The 17791-nt window shown below is 42.9% G+C and overlaps 1 protein-coding gene across 1 annotated transcript in view; it reads left to right on the top strand.

The window, feature by feature from the left end:
• Positions 1-17791, top strand: part of NPSR1 (neuropeptide S receptor 1) — a 59777-nt gene that overhangs the window by 27850 nt on the left and 14136 nt on the right. Inside the window, exons 3-4 of the mRNA XM_027793653.1 lie at positions 13016-13119; positions 13472-13565. Coding sequence (XP_027649454.1) covers positions 13016-13119; positions 13472-13565 — 198 coding nt within the window. The remainder of the gene's footprint in view (positions 1-13015; positions 13120-13471; positions 13566-17791) is intronic.

Below are 17791 nucleotides of genomic sequence, written 5' to 3'. Positions count from 1 at the left end.
CACAAACAAAATATTTTGCTCCTGCTCAGGAGTAATTTGATCATCCTGAAACATCACAAATGAATCGACTGCCTACTCTTGCAAGATAGCATTATGCATTTTCAATGGTATTTCCAAATCCTTAAACGCTCACTCATTAGTATATCAAATACATTTTCCAATAAGTGCTTTGGCACGTTAGCATTGTTTTCAGCACTGTTTCCACATTTTATGCTTTGCAGAATTTATGCTTTGCAGAAAATGTTCTTGAAAAGATAGTGATGTTATAAATTCATCGGATTGCTGGATTTATACAGCCTACGGTTCATGTTATCTATTTCTTCTGAGAGGTGGCTTAAAATATTCACATCCCTTCTTGGCTGACCATTCTTTGCTCCAGAAGTGGAGAAAGACACTTCGATCTGCATGAAGCTTTTCCAACAGAATTACATTTCTGGTGCGAATTGTAGATAAATACAAAAGTTCATATTCATTCACTGTTTCAGAAGACATTCCAATTTCAGAACTCTACTAGGATGCTGACTGAGAGGATGCAGAAAAGGCACAAGTAAATTGATTTTAGCTTTCAAACGAGAGTTGTTTACACTCCTTACACTCATCAATCTCATTCAATTACTCGTAGGGAAAATCCAGGTTTCTGGTTATTCATCTCAAAGATACCCAGACCTTTTTGATCAGGAAAAAAAAGCCAGACATTTTGAAGAAACAAGTTTCCTTTATCTTTTTAGCATGCTGTGGTTTCAGTTTTGGGCTGGGATTGCAACCTTGATGCAGCTGCTGGCTGGCTTAGCCCTTGAGCCAAAAATCACATCAGCCAAAGACACTTGACATGGGTGGGAAACTCTAACACCATTTTAGCAAAGCTCTGTGCAGGTCTCGAGGGCTCTGTGTGCCCTCATGTCAGTCTGGGGTTGAACTGTTTGGGACCTCAGGGAAGGAGCATGCACATACAGTGCTGTCAGAGAGGTCTGACTTGGCCACACCAAGGAACTTTTGATGCACTATGTCTGTGCCATGCCACAAGCCACAGACACAGTGTCAAGGGTGGCATAGGCACACCTGCAATTTATACTACTTCTGCTCAGCTCTGGTGAGACCTCACCTGGAGTACTGCCTTCAGCTCTGGAGCCCCCAACATAAGAAGGACATGGACCTGTTGGAACGAGTCCAGATGAGGGCCACAAAGACGATCAGGGGGCTGGAGCACCTCTCCTGTGCTGAGAGAGCTGGGGTTGTTGAACCTGAAGACAAGAAGGTTTTAGGAAGACCTTATAGCAGCTTTCCAATACCTAAAGGGAGCTTGTAAGAAAGATGGGGACAGACTTTTTGTTAGGGCCTGTAGCAATAAGACAAGGGGTAATGGTTTTAAACTAAGGAGGGTAGATTTAGATTAGATATTAGGAAAAGAGTTTTATTGTGAGGGTGGCGAGACACTGGAACAGTTTGTCTGGGGAAGTTGCAGATGTCCCATCCTTGGAAGCGTTGAAGACCAGGCTGGATGGGGCTTGGAGCAACCTGGTCTAGTGGAAGGTGTCCCTGCCCATGGCAGGTGGTTGGAACTGGGTGATCTATAAGGTTCCTTCCAACCCAAACCATTCTATGATTCTATGATTTGTAACATGCCTTGGGGAAATAGAGCAGCAGCATCTCTAAGTTTGGCTGGACATTGGTCATGTTTAGTACATCTTTTCACAAACTACTTTCTTCAAAGCAACCCATTTTTTGGACAAGGGAGAGTGCAAGAGGAACAGTTGGTTTAATATTCCTATCACGCTCAGCACACACTGTGTGGCACAAGGAAATGTGAAGGGCAAGAGGTGAACTCAGGGTTGTCTTTGGGGCCCCAGAACAAAAGTAGACATTAGGATGGCTGATATTTTGATAGCCTGTCCTGTGTCCTGGTAGTAGTCCTGAATATGCTTTGTAGATATGCAGCTAAAGGACTGAACTGTATATTTTTTATATCTGCAGCAGTTGGCTTTTGCTGCGTCAATTTATGCTGGTTTATAGGAAGGCTTGATTCTTGTTTTGACAACTACAGAATTGTTCTGTGGTCCTGAAGGACTGATTATGGTTTTCCTGCCTTCAGCCTGTTTCAGACATTCAAATCCTAATGACAGTTGTGCTATGTTTGTTTTTGTTTTTAATAAAAGGTGCTTGGCAGCCAAGTTGTATAATCCTTTGGGTCCAACATGTCAGCATTAAGGGGGGAAGTGGATTTCTTTCTGAATTGCTTGGAAAATGTGTTGCCTCTAAATTATACAGACTTGTGTGCGATTCCCTGCTGAAAGTACAGGCAGGATTGTTGTCTGATAGAGGGGATGCTTAACTGTTACTCTATGTGAGAGTTTGACTTTTGTTGATAAATGAAGGCTGATGTGTGGAGTTTTCTACCTGGCGTCTTCATATACTGGTGGTAAACATCAAGCGACAGGATTGCCTGAGCATGGTGCTGCCAGCTGGATGGCCATAAGGATTATGCTTTACTCAGAATCGTCGTTTAGGATCTCATTAGCTCCTGTTAAAAGACATGGCTTTAAACTTTTGACATTAGGCGTACAAATACATCATTAACACCTTTTAGTCCATCATTTGTACTGCAGCATTTGTAATTGCAATCGAATGGAAATTATGCTGGAAACAGCCTTTGCATGCAGTAAAAAGCACTCAAACAAAAAACTGCATTAAGAAGGTAGGGACTTTTCCTATTCCCTTCTTGCATATTAAAGCAATGACATTTATTTATTATTCTGAGTTGCACTGTCTTTGTGCCTCCAATAATAAAACACTTTTTCCCATCTTCCAAAAGGGCTGTAGGACAAAGCACTCAACATCTTCATGCAGTACTTCCTCACCTGCCAGTCTCTACAACTCACATTCACATGTTTTAGAGGTTTTTAAAGGAAGTGGAAAGCCACTTCCTTTAACTGCATTGCCTAGCTGGTTTCCAAATGCTTACAAAGGTTTAACAGGATTTATGGAATTCAGGTCAAAGATACCACATATGGCACTACAGAGGTTTAGTTGTTCTAATAAGACCAAATGCTTAGAAGTCCATTTTGGCCAAATTCAGTCCAATTATAGGAGTGATATCCAGACCATATGTAATGAAATCTTCAGCCTGTTCTGACATTGCAGTATATTTAATGGAAAGCAGCTCGGCGTACATTTGCATGTGCTACCTTTCCCACAGAATTTTACAAGGCAATTCTCCAATGAACCTTACCAGTATGCTTTTGTTCATGCTATCAGCCAACATCAGGGGAGACAAAGCAGGTACAAAAAAGGGAGTGAACATTGTTCTACCATTCTGCAATTGCAAGCCTAAGGTTGGACAAAAATTGAGCTGCAGCATGCAATATCACTGCTTGAGCATCATAGGAATCTGATTGACAGTTTGCTGTGACAGAGGAAAGAATTATTCTTGCCATTCCTAGTTAGACTGAAGCATCTACATCAACAATATCTGAGCCTACTAAGACAAGACTGTAAGAAGTGCAGGTATTTGATGACTATAATGAGCAGAATGCTTGAACGACACCAATAGAAAATATTGCCAGGATAGTCCATATTTTTTGTGTGAGAATAATCATGCAGATGCTGTTGTGACCAAGATAAAAACATGCAGTCCTTAAAATACTTGAGGTAAAGTGTGGATAACTGACTAGCTGAAAAGGGTCACATAGACATAGTCCAGCTGGCTGGACAAAAATGCACATTGCTCTCAGCTTATCTGAAGTAAAGCAAAAATAACTGTCTTTGGCTGTTCTTGTTACACAATAACAGGAAGATTTTGGTGGGAAAAGATGGGAACCGATAACTACAGAAGAGAAACTAGGGGCGGGCTTGGTATTTAGGCAACTAACCAATAATGAGCTTAACTTTTGTAATATGTATGAGCTAATTATAACAAGGCATAAAATGTGACTGTAAGGGACAATAAACGAAGTCTGCTGATCACTCATATTGAGCGACTGTGTCTTCCCTCCGTCGCAACAGTAAAAAGCTGCCAAAAAGGATCAGTAAGGGGAATTCAGAGAAAATAACACAAGAATCTATGTACAAGATGTTGGGGAAGGACAGAATTAAAATGGACTTGTTTGGTTCTTGGTATCTTAGAAGGTATATTTCTTCCGGGAGATACTAGAAGTACAGACACCACTTGAAATAAACGAAGTGGCAATGAATTACAAATGGGGTGATTTCTATGCCCTTTGAGGAGGTATGTCCTCATTTTCCAGTGCTTAGATAACACAAGCTGATCTACAGGAGCTTATCTTCTGCATTTACACTGAGGCAGCCTCCCCTATGCAGTTTTTTAACCCCCACTGCTTTTATTCTTTCAACTATTCTGCTTTGCCCGAAGGAGAAAAGAAGAGTTAAATTAATGAGTTGCATTTGAAATATACCTTCCCAACAATAGTGAGAACTCAAATAATAATGATTGAACACTTGTTCTTATTTAACTTTGACTTACATATTCAGGCATGCATAAGTCATATGTTTATATACCTAGAGGAGCTTGATTCCTATTTCAAAACCTACAGCCACAGAACTCAACAAAACAGGAACCTTAACTATGTTTTTTGCAGGTTTGCTGTTACCTGTTGTGTTAGCAGCTGCTGAAACCCTTTGTCCTCTCTTCAAACCCCAGTGTGAAACTATATTCAGCTGATTTGATATGGTCTGTTCAAAAAATTTCTCTCTTTAGATGTAACTTCCCGCTGAGCAACTGTGGACAACAAAATAATATTTGATCTAGTGGGAAGCGGGAACTTTGTCCTAACATTCAGAACTATCATCAACTTCTTCTGCCCCTGCACATCCCCCCTAAGGGGAACTGCCAATCCCAAACCAGGGTATTGGCAGAAAAAGGGGGCATTTGAATGTACGTCCTTTGCCTTTACTTTCCTGACTGGTTCATGATACATCCTGATTTTACAAGAAAACAATTCTTCAGTCAGTTCTTCACCTTTGTGGGAGGAACCAGTTTTAATGCATGACTGAAAACCGCCACTGATGTGGATGGCCTGGTGGTCTTCCTCCTTGCTTACCCTCCCCTGCATCTGACGTGCTGTTCCAGTTGTCCCGCCTTGTGGTGGTGGGTGCCGTGCTCCCTCCTGCAGCTCCACTGGTTTGGTTTAGACCCCTGTGACCCTCCAGCTGTGTCTCCACAGCAATAGTGGGGTGGGAAGGAATGGTAGGAAGAAATTTGTTAGTAAAGGCAAATGAAACAAAACCTCAATGCTCTTCACAGTGGCAGGGCATACTGAATTTTAATTCCTAGGCGTCTGCTCTCCAGCTGTCTTGTAAGTGCCGTTCTTAAGAGGTGAACATTGTGCAGTACATGCTTTTCTCAGCCCTTCATCTTTTAGCCTGGATGAGCTCTGGAGTGAGGCTGGAGCCTCACTACATCCACCTTTCACAACATCTAGCTAACAGGGTCTGCCTCGTCTCAGAAGGAGGGGGACCTCAGATCAGAAATGTAAGAAAATCAATAAATAAATAAAACACTCACCCAGCACAACAAAACTTCTTGTACCTTCCTATGAGACAGAAAGAGGAAAAAAGCATCTCTTCTGCCATGGAAAAAAATCCGCACAGCTTTAACAGGGAAAGCGAACAGGTTTCCTCTTGAAAAATTTCAAGTGGGTTTTGTTTCAACCATTGCATTTTGTGTTCTGCTTGGGGCTGTCAGGCCTGAAGGAGAAAACACAGAGAGCAGCACAGTGCACAGTGCTGGTGCGCGCGGCGAGCCTGCCGCCTCACGTGCCCGAGCACAAGCACCGCAGTGGAACAGAGCAGGTGTGCTTGCTGATTCCCCCCGAAAGCTTCATGCACCCTGAATTTGGGCTCTTGCTTCTCCCCGTTTTTCCAGGGATTCTTTGGCAGAGAGCTGGGACCCTTGCACCGCCTAACCAGCCCCATCTCCAGCATGGTGCCCAGGTGCTCTGCAGTGCTGGAGCAAGGGGCTGCAGACAACCACCAGCTCAAACATGGCTGGAGGGACTGCGAAGAGGATGGATTGGCTAACAAAGGTGAAAGCGTGAGGGCAGCCCTCGCCCCTGGGCCCGTAGCAGGCTCCCGTGCAGCTCCTCACTGCACTGCAGCTGCACTGAGAGGCACTGCACCAGGCTCCTGCGGGCTCAGTGCTTTAAGAGATAAATGCAATCATTTTAAAAGCATCTTCTAGGTATCTTGCGACTATCTTCTCCTAGAGGCGCCCAAAGCAGGCACACAACCTGTTTCACCGTCAGCTGCTGAATGACAGTAGAGGGCTGGGTACGTTTTCTAGCTAACGTGGTCACAAAATTATTCCTAGTGCAGCAAATAATTGCAAAGCCACATGTGGTGTTTTCAGTAGCAACCACAGACTAAGGGAAGATTGGGAGTAAGGACTTAATGAAATGAGCTGCAGGCATGTCTGCGGGAGGTAGGGAAACTTCTCCTGCAATCTCTTCCCTGTGCCTGTCCATGAGCCAACCTGCCACTTCAGAAGCTCTAAGTACACTTAAATTTAAATTGCTTGCACCCTCAGGTCTGTTACAAAATTAGCTAGAGGGTTTACTAACTTGCAAGGCAAGTTCATGGCACTGTTATCTGACAGCGCATCAAGCGTGATAGAGCAGAGCAGTGACGGCTGCCTCTTCACTTCAAAAATCATGGACAGGACTTTACCACTGTAATAGGGCAGTGATGCCATTTTTGTTTTGAAGGGTCCATCACTTGCAGGCAGGTGTTAGTAAACTGCTGCTACTGAAGCTTCCAGAGGGTGTGCTCTTTGGGAAGTCATGAATGATGGGAACGCACATGGTGAGGTCCAAAACCAATGAGCCATGGGAAGTGTTCTGCCCCGACAGGGAGCTCGCACTCCCTGTCTAGCCTTACAAAATGCTGCTGCTGCGGTGCCTTGTGCAGCTCATTGCCATCAACAAAGCAGAACAAAACATCCCTCCTTAAAATGGAATCACTGTGTAAGTGACATGAAAAGAGCGATGAGGTTTCAGTAAGAGGTACAGCTTCACCAAAAAGCCATGGATCACCACATCCAACTTAATAGGACCGTTCCCATCGGGGGAAACTATGATCAAACTGCAGCTCAGATGACATGTGGAGCTTTTTAACCCACCACAGCTTACCACAAAACTGTTCTCCACTTCTGACAGAAAAGACTTTCAACATCTTTAGGGTAAGCGTCTTAAGGGAAGAGTGGTGTCAGTACTAATAATCAAATGATAGAGATATTTTCTTGCAGATTTGCTGGCATAGATTTCTGTTCTCACCTCCTTAGCTGTAACGAAAGAAATATCCTGAAAGTCTGCACAAGGTACATCCCTTTGGCAATGCCATCAAGTCAATGAATTTCTATGAAGAAATTAACTGAGACAGTTGTAACCTGTCTCTATTCCCATGCCAGATCGCTAATTATGTCCATTTGTTTTCTATAATGGACTTCTATCTGTGGAGGGTTTTTTGCCATGAAAATTTGTTTCACTCAGAGCAACAGCAAGCCTGCATTCATATTTGTCCCTCCAAGGGCAGTGGTTTTCACATTTTTATGCCCATCAGTCACATGAGGCAGTGCCCACCACCCAAGTTGCGGCAATCACCTCCTGACCCGAGCAGTTCCTGTGCTCAAACGTGTAGAAGCAATGCCTGTACTCAGTCATGCCCATAAAAAATCCACAGGGATTTTGCTAAGCGTGACGGAGACTTGGGTAAAATTGGTCTTTAGGGTCCAGCATTTTCACACGTCATTTCAGTACCTGCCGTATTTCCTAGCCATAGTTGCTGTAGCACTATACTCAGCACGTTTCAGTGTCCTCTAGGAACAATAGGGTTTTTCTCCTTCTTAACTGTTTTCTTGGTCTTTTTGATAAATGCTATTTAAAAATGTTGTATTTTGAAACACTGACAGGTTTGGAAGGGCAGATACTAGTTCTGCCTCTGAGGGCTGGCTGCAGCCATGGTGGTGGCAATGAGGAGGAAGCTGAAGGGTTGCAGACCTGCCCGGTCCATGCAGCTCCAAGTTGTGCAAACCCCAACAGTCTGTTTTTCCCTCCCTCTGCACCCCAGGCAAAGCCATCTTTCCCCTTACCTCCTTCTACTTTTCCTTATTATTGAAGTCTCATACATTTTTTTTCTTTTAATTAGTTTACAGAAACTCCACTGCCCCTCAAGAGCGAACTGCTGCCATCCCCATCACACTAGTGCCATGTCTCCTCTTCAACAAGGAATCATTTTGTCTGCATCATTTTGTGAATATACATTTGGCTTATGTTAAATGTCACAAACTATTACTTGCTGGTATTGTTATTTTCTATCAAAAGAGTATATATGTCATTAATTGATTTTCTGCCTATTTTTCTGAGGAATTAAGTGAGCCTATAACCACACAGTTGCCTAGCAATGCAGACACAGAACCACAGCACACACACCACTTCTTGGTAAAAAAAAAAAAAAAAAAAAAAAAAAAAGGTGTATTAAAAAAGCAGTGGCAATGACAAGCTCGCACACAGTTATAAGAGAAGGTTGATTAGCACGGTTTTCAGGAACAAATTTTGTGCCATTTTGTCCAGGAACATTCATCACAAACAGAACGCAAGTATCTAATACGCAAGCCACCAGCATAGCAAGGACCAGTGAGGACAGCAGCTCTAAACAAGGTTTAGAGCAACATACCGCCTATGTTGGTTTCCTGTACCTGACATTTACCGCTTAGGATGTCAGTGACGTAATCCAGTGACAGGCATCGAGGTGTAGGCTTGCCAAAAGCAACCAGGGAAGGTGTGATCTGCTGAGATCCCATCACTGAAACTAGCTGGCTTCTAAACAACATCCTCGATTACAGCAATTCAAATTACATGACTAATGAGGATTTCAAGACACTGTGATCGTGGCTGTAATTGCATCTCAGATGATACGTGGGTGAGGAGGACTCATCTACCAGTGACTACAGCTCTGCTGGTAATTCATGGTCTGTGTATCAGATTTGTAGGGCTGGCACACCGGGGCTTTGTGGGAAAAGGGTTTGTAGGCTTAAGCAGTGTTGGGAAGGTGTGCAAAATGTGAAGTCTAATTATTGCGGCTGCAATGAGCAGGAAGATAACAGAGTAATGAGCAGCACATTTGTTGTCTAAATCACTAATGAAGGTTTGCATTAGGCACTTGTGGCACTGGAGGGGGGGAGGACACAAAGCAAGAAATGGCCAGGTGGGACATGCAGGGCAAGAAGTGCTGCTAATCAGTGGAGCTCGCATGTACACTTCACACAGGGGTAACCAGTTAGCTGACTAGAGATTGAATCATAGCTGGGTAACAGAAAAAGATGCACAGAAGCAGCAGATTGGAGTGTATACAGCAGGGAGCAGTAGCACAAACTATTTATCATAATCTGTAGGTTTGCTGCATTTCTCCTGCATTCTGTTAGATCACCGGCAAGAGGCACGTTATTTACTTGGTGCCCTGTGTAAAGTAACCTGTGCCTGCATGACAGATCCTCTAAAGGTGTGCAGTTGGGTCAGACTGTGAAAGTCTGGTCCCGTGAAGAGATGGGATAAGAAACACCCTCCGGAGCAGGCAGCAGAAGAGCAAAAGAGTAAGAAAATTTGCTCTGGTACCCGGTAGGATCAAAAAGACTAGAGATTTCTGAAACCTGCAGAGGGCATAAGGACATTGTGTAGGAGAATGTTTCTGTAATTAAAGGGTACTGAGAAATCTGGCTAATTTGGTGCATGCACACAACTGGCTGCATCTGCTCTAGCACGCTGTGGGTGCTGTGCTCGGGGAGGGCACACGCTCGGAGAAGGGCATGCCAAGCCCTGCACAGCAAGTCAGAAACTCAGCACAAAGAGCTCTCCTAATGTACCACCAGTGACCAGAGCTGAGGCTGCCAGCACCTTGCTTAAAAGCCTCAACAGCCACCTGAAAAACCTCACTCAAAGGCTTTCAAGGGAAAGTTTCGAGTTGCCTTTAAAGCTCCCAAAGTCCTTAAGGCTATAGCTATATTAGTAGGCGATGCTGTGCCGCGGGAACATCTGTAGCATGATAAAGATGGAGCTGATATCCACACTGTGCATTTGGAGGGAGGGGTCTGCTTCAGCTGAGTAACCCCCCCTCCATGGTTCCTCAGCCTGAGCACTGCCTGGCAGCTACATGGTGTGGGGTGCATGAGGGGCACCCCTGGACAACACCTTTGGGTCGAGCATCAGCTGAAGCAAAGGTTCATTCCTCTGTGGGTTCACATGAGCCAGTGAAGTGGGGGCCATGCACAGGTTAAAATACATGCTCCCAGTGCAAACTAAAAAGCTGATGTGGGCATATGCTGGAAGTGTGCTTCTGGGCCTGCCCAAATTCCTTACACCCAGCAGGCAACCACGGACCTGGTGTCCTGGAGGCCACCAGGACACTGGTCCACCTCTCAGCTCACCTGCAGGGTGCACCTCCAAAGCACTCTCCCCAAGCATTGGAAAAGGATGGCCAAATGGTGGTGAGAAGAAGGAAATGAGGAGACAAATGAGGTGCCTTCCCTTCTCCCTCCCTCTCCCTTAGAAAGCACTGACACGGGTAGGGGGGAGGGCAGCCCCTGCACCCTCCTTCTCTTCTGAAGGGAAGCTGAACCCCTATTTACCACCTGCTTGGCAGATGCTCAGATCATCAAAAGCTGGAGGATACCCTGAGGTGAAGCTCTATTGATGTGTATTACTTTGAACCAATAAATATTTCATTACTGGAGAGAGAATATGAATCAATAATTCAGCCGTAAGGAAAGGGGAAGGGATGGGTTTGAACCACGGCTGGAGGATGCGTTTCACTTTTTGAAACACTTACACTCTGTGGTTTATTCAAAGACCACCTTAATTATATACACACCTACAGTCTTCCATAAAGTCTTAAAGCCACTGTACTCACCAGAAGAACAACCATCCCTTGCCCCATCAATGAGCGCTAATCAATGAGCAACATTTAACACAAGGTTTCAAACCACAAACTTACTTCTGGAGGGCGTCTGTGATCCAGCCTCCCTCTGGAGGCAGGGAAAGAGAGATGAGAGAGAAAGCAGGGTTGGGAAACACCTGGAGAGGAAAGAGCAAACCAGAATTAATTGAACGATAAAGTCACAGGGAGGGAGGCAATGTAATTACGCACAACGGCAAAGGTATTTCTGCTCCAATTTCATTTTGAACTAAGCCTTGAAGAAAAAGAGGAGATAAAGGATAATTGATACAGAAAAAAATAATCCTGGTTTTCCAGTGATGCAAAACAGGTTGCTGCTGCTAAAGCATTAAGCTGAGATCTTGGTTTCCAGCTAGAAATATCTGGAATTTCTGTCGTTTCAAAGGGCTTGCTTGGAAGAAACTAATTTTGCCAAACCCTTACCTGTTTGCTTGGAAATACTGATTCAAACTGTTTCCTGCTCAAAACAAAAGTATGTTTTGAGACTGTTGAAATATCTTGCTTCCAGAAGTGTATATTTCAAACCAACATCTTCTGATATGGGGGTTACGATGCCTTTAGCCCACTAAACTCTAGAGATTGTTTTTGAATGTGTAAAATGGTGGTACCAAAATGAAACCTTTTACTTCACCACTCTAAATATTTTTTTAAATATGGATTGAAGCTATTTCTTTTTATTACTTGGTTTTGTCCTGACAAATCGCACAAAATGTTTTCCCAACCTGCTTTCTCCCTTTGTAGCAGTCTGTGCAAGAACAACTTGCTGTGTTACTTGAAGTGGCAGGATGCTGGATTGGTGCACATTTTCTTCCATGGACAGCACTGAAAACATTTACCCTGTTCTGCAGGGAGAGAACTTCTTTATTATCTTCATTTTAAAGACAAAACTTAATATCACCCATATGTACAACAGCAGTGCCAGCTTTTGCAATTCCTTTGTAACACTTGCATAGCTGTCAGTGCTCATTTGTTCAATAAGAAGCAGAACAAAGGCTGGAATATCTCCTTAGATGTTCTCACACACACAAAAAAAAAAAAAAAAAAAAAAAAAAAGATGGCCTGAGGTGTATTTATTTTGGTGAATGCAAAACTACAAGCATAAGTAGGTTAACTTTAAGCTGACAAGGCAGGGTTAGTCATTAAATACTTAAGTTTGTGAACAAAATCCTGACAAAATTTCCACTAACTTCAGCAGCTTTTGGATATCACCCAGGTGCTTTCTCAGGAGACGTAATTCTTTTTACAGTGAAATAAAAGACAAGAAAAAAGGACATTAAATAGTTCAATATTTGGTGCAGCCGGGATCAAGCTGATGCACTTAGACACTTACCTACAGCTTCTCCCATGCTGTATTTTATCCACACCTCATGGAAAACCTGGGGGCCCTTAGCAGGTGGCAGGGAGCCCAGCACACTGCAGGATCAGGCCCACCAGGCAGTCCCATCGATGTCTCTCATGGACACTCCCGAGACATTTAGGCGTATGTGGGATTAACACCCACAGGTGATATTTTTTATGCAGCTCTACTCACAAAAAGCAAATTGTTATTTGAGGAGGAATTGATCTCGGTTAATTTTAGGTATCTTTGGTATAGATATGTGTATAGACCAGCACCTGCATCCAACTTTGGGCTGACATGGCCATGTCAGCTGGTCACCGCACATCCCTTTATAAGCAATGGAGAGAAAAAGACGCTTTAAGGGTGAGCTCATCCACCCCATTTGCAATGCCAGCCAGGCTGAACTGCAGCCCAGAAGGCAGTGGCAAATTGTGCTTGCGAAAAATCAGCTGTGTGGCTCCAGTGCTCAAAGGAATCTTACCCTGGCTGTCTGAATGGATTGGTGTTAAATTAAAATGCATGTATGTAAAAATGAAAATAAATGCACAAAATCTTAAGTGTATTCTGAGGTTTTCCCACCTCCTCTAGCATCCTGGGCTGAGCAGTCACAGCATGGCTGCTCTCAAGACTGGGAGAGCTGGTACATCCCGATGGTCATACCTGCCTCTGTAGTCATGTGTTTGCTTCTTTTAATGTTTCTTCAGTTACTTTTCATTGCAGATGCATTCACGGGACTCATAAACATAATGACTGACATCATTTGGCGCTACACTGGAGATTTCATGGCTCCTGACATCGTTTGCAGAGTTGTTCGCTACTTCCAGGTACAGAAAACTTGTACTCCCCTGTATGCTCAAACTCACGTGGCTTTTGTTCCCCACAGCAACAAACTCTAAAAAAAAATACTGCATAGAAGTTTTTCTAGCATCAGAAGTGCCAAATGCTGAAAGTGTTCATTTAAAGTCGAAACACTTTTAATTGAAGCATATTAAATCTTCTAAGTTTTGTTGACATGATAAAAAGATTTGGTTGAAAATACAAAGGTGGGGGTGTCTTTTTTTTTTTTTTTTTTTTTTTTGAGTAACAGTTTTCAGATATTCCTAGTCCAGTGTTCTCACTGACATTATTTTCTCCAACAAGTGTCTCAACTGCTGTCTCATACACCTTCTGCCCCAGGTGGTCCTTCTATACGCCTCGACATACGTCCTCGTGTCACTAAGCATAGACCGGTATCATGCCATAGTTTACCCAATGAAGTTCTTACAAGGAGGTAGGAGAATTTCTGTACCTTGCTATTGATATTATCAGATAGTTTTCTACTTTCAAAATTCTTAACCTTGTTGCCATGAATTATTCATTCCTGCTGAAGCAACATTTGGACTCTGTTACAGTTTTCCAAATGGCAAAGGAGCTGCGGTTTCAAGATTTATTAAGCTGCACTTAGCCCTTAGCAGTTTTTATAAGCATTGTGTTAGCAAAGAATGAAATGACATTTTCAAAAGTATAGAGGTTTTCATTATCTCCCAGCATTTTTTTAGAAGGTTATTATGGGCAAAAGCTATCCCTCGTACAACTATACTGACTCTAGGAGCTCCAACAGCCATATTGTCCATTTATTCACATTAAAAGATAACTTGGATAGAGAGTGTAATACTGAGAATTCACACAATAGTTTGATAAGAGGACTTCAAAAGCTGTAATGTATAAGTCTGGATACCTATTGTTTCCTATAATTTCTTCTATTCATTATATTTGCAGCACTCAAAACTATCCTGGCTGCTTAGCAGCACAATTTAAAGAACATGATTTCTTTCCTGCAGAGACAAAGTGGGACATTAAGTATGTTGCACTGAGTGAATAAACAGAAATAGCAGGTGGGGAGAAAGGGGAACAGTTACAAGAAGCACAAGACTGGAAGATGGAAGATACACTTTAATCAGATGCAAATATCATTCTTGTTTTGGAGTAATGATGGCTTTTGCCAGCCTGCTCTATTCAGGGGATCAGATTAATGGTCCTTTCTGCCCTTAAAAACCTATGAATCAATCACAGCCCAGGCAGTGGTGCAGCTTTGGCAGATGTTAAAGTCTAAAAACTTCAAATACTTGTGTGAAATTTAGCTTCACATTCCCCAGCATGCAGACCAACTTTTTCAGAATGCAGAGATTGATATCAAGGTCTTCTCAGCAGGCTTTGGGAGCACGGCGTGCTCTGCAGCTCCTGCTGGCGCTGCACCAGGCTGGGGAGGGCTCAGAAACCTGCTGGCTGCGTGGGGCAAGCTGTGAGACACACCGCTGACGCCTCTGCTTCATACATGGTACAGGAAAAGCAGCACTTGTTAAATTACCACCTGGGATTAGTAAAGACATCGGTGATTAACCTTTGAGAAGCACTTTGAAGTTAAAAAACAAAAAAAAAATGTAAAAAAACCCCCAAAACCAAAAAAACCAAGCCACCTCAAATCTTTATAAAAGCCTTTTTTTCACTCAGTCACATGTCCTATACTTATACCTTAAAGGTTTTTTTTTTTCTGGTTAAGACTGGAGAAGAGCAGGCATTGCATCCAGATGAAGGGCAGCAGAGCCATGGGCTCTGGGCAGGGCAAAAGGCCCTGGGCAGAGACAGCAGCAGCAAAGCCCACCTGCCCCTGGCCAGAGCTCACCGCACACTGATGCACAAGAAAACACTACATGCAACGGGGAAAGGGAGGCAGCTGTAAACTCAAAAGAAGGATCTAGAGAGCTTTATTTACTGATAGCAGCTTCCTGGGATATACATAAACATTCACCCTTTGTACCCAGCTATTCCTAGCAGAGATGTCAGGGAGGTGGGGGGCTTTTGAAAGACCCTCAGAGGTACTATGCAGATGGAGAACAAAGAGATTTGCAAAACTTTGTCATTGGTGATGATACAGAAACTTCTGAGTCAAGCTGTGGCAAATTTCTTTCCAAAATGAAGCACTCAATCCCCAAAATCCTTCAGTCAAGAAACAAGAGTTGTTTTCCTTACCAATTTTAAAATTTTTAAAATTATGTTTCTGTGTAGCTTTGAAATAGCATTTTGCTTTGATAATGTCAAAAAAATATTTTTTTTTAAATTGTGGATTAGTTACTTGTCTCAAATCCTGTTAAAAAGTATTTACAATTAGCTGTACTTTGCATGGCTTCTAAGAAAACCAGCTTCAACAGTCAAATATTTTAAACTTTGTGAATACATAAATGACCACAGAAAGTGCAGGATGTGGAAGAATTAGACCTTCTAATCCTAACACTTCTGCTGTACAAGGCACCACATTCAATAACCAAAAGGGTCATTAAAAAAAAAAACTGTAAAATAAAGATTGAAAAGAAAAGAAACTGAGAAGCTATAGCAGAAGACATTTTATATGCAAAGAGTATACAAATTAAGCAACAGACAACAACAAAACTGCCTGAGTATAGGAGAAAACCCAAATAGGTCTAAACTGCCCCTTGCACGCCTTTGGGCTGCAAATGATGCTGAAGTCCATCAGATCAATGAGATTCTACTACAGCTCTCCCTCTCTGAATTTAAAACCTAATTTTAAAATGGCACTTGCTTTGTAGAAGAACTGTATAGCATTGCTGTTCACGATAGTGGGGAGCAAAACTCCTCCCAGGAGGTGCCTCCCTGCTGCATGTTGCTGGGAGCAAGCAGATGTGCACAAAACCACCGCCACAGTGCACCGATGGCAAAAGCGGAGCAAAGGGGACGGGGACATAAAAGCATCCTTTAGGTGAGTTAGTGCCAGAGCTACGATCCCCACTCCAACCCTGGGTGTTAGTCTTGGCCATCCTCGTATGAAAAACTCTCCACTGAAAGAGAAATATTGTTTTTAAAGGAAAATACTGAGACTAGCTGACTAGAATATTGTATTTCAAAAGCTGTTACTTATTTGATGCCATCTATCATTTATATAGTTCTAGTTATATGATTTGCTGGCATTTAAAACATATTAAAGCCTTCACAAAAAAAAACCAACATAAAAACACCCTGCTTGTGAAGCAGCCAATTAACATTAGTCTGATTTAAAAAAAAATCTACTTACCTAGGCGCTATCAGTGCCCTGTAAGGCCCTTCAGAGTAGCAAGGGCATATTCTACCAAACACGAGGGATATTTAAAAAGAAGAATAAATGAGCATTGCAGTTAATATTTTATTAAACACAAAGATATAATACCGCTCTTGCCCAACCCAAGTTGCCCACTTCTCTTCAAATTAAGGGCTTTGCTGTACAGTGCAAAAAATAATGTATACTATCCAATTATGATTTTTTCCCCATAGAAATAGACAGGCGCGCCCCACTGAGGCTTGTATGTGTGCAGGTTAAGTAGCTAGCTCACAACTGAAAAGTCTGTCTTGTCAGGAAATATTTGTGAAACTTACTCTTAATATTCCTTTTGCTGAGCTTATTCTGTTATGCGCTGGGAAACTTTGCAGTTCTCCTTTGCCCGTGGAATATTTATAGACTTAATCTAACCCTCTCACTTATGTAGATGTCATCAGAGTTCCCTTAAGCCCTAGATTAGCAAGACCATATTTTGCTGAACGTGGGTAGCATTTAATAATGAGCAGGATAAGTGAATATTTGCAACTGATGTTTTATAAAGCATAAAATTACTTTTTGAATGTTTCGCCCACATGCTTTCATATTGCTCTTTGAGCTTCAAGGAGGAAAGACGTTCTTCTTGATATGCATAATTTAGAGTGATTTTCTATTTCACACGCAACCTTGGGTATTTTGTAGGACAATAAAGTATTTCAACACCAAATCTTCCCAGATCAAAAGATCTGTCCCCATCTGTTCCTCTTGCAGTTTGACTCGGGAGGAATAACTGCTTCTGGGAATCGCTGATACTCCACAGATCAGCCCTTTTTCCTCACAATTTTTGGCTGGAGCTATCTGGATTTTAGCTAGAAGGTTCAGGTTGTGGAAATGAAAGCCTCGGGGCTGTTTGCTCTGACCCACTGATTTTTACAAAATCCCATGAGTGCCACCAGGCATCATTTGGTTTCCCACTAATTTTCCCATTTGGCAGTGGAGGAGGACAGAAGTCAAGGGGAAGCAGTAGCACAAACCTACCAAGCGTTTTGGGATCCTCTAGCTCCTGTTCTTCATCATGAGGTCCAGCAGGATCTCCTAGTTGGTGTCTGGTGGGGCAGGTACAACAGGGCTGAGCGCTTGAGCACCTCCCTCTGCCCTGTCTCAACATTAGCAGCCCACCCTTGGCATGGCTTGGGCACAGGCCCATCAACAGGAGATGGGTTTGGTCCCCACCACAATGCAGCAAAATGCAGGAGGTGCCCAGGCTCTCCAGGACCATGTTTCTTTGGGGCAGCAAAGTTGCAGCTGAAGTTAAAGGCAGCTGGCTGTGCAGTTGTGTGCTGATCCTCAACCCAGGCATTTTCTCTTTCCTGGCAGGCAATGTTTTGTGAGATTTCTTGATGCAAGTTGCATCAAATTTTTTCATTTCCATT

This window comes from Falco peregrinus, chromosome 5 (assembly GCF_023634155.1).
Source record: "Falco peregrinus isolate bFalPer1 chromosome 5, bFalPer1.pri, whole genome shotgun sequence".
NCBI lineage: Eukaryota > Metazoa > Chordata > Aves > Falconiformes > Falconidae > Falco > Falco peregrinus.
This window is presented reverse-complemented; position numbering and strand designations above follow the sequence as displayed.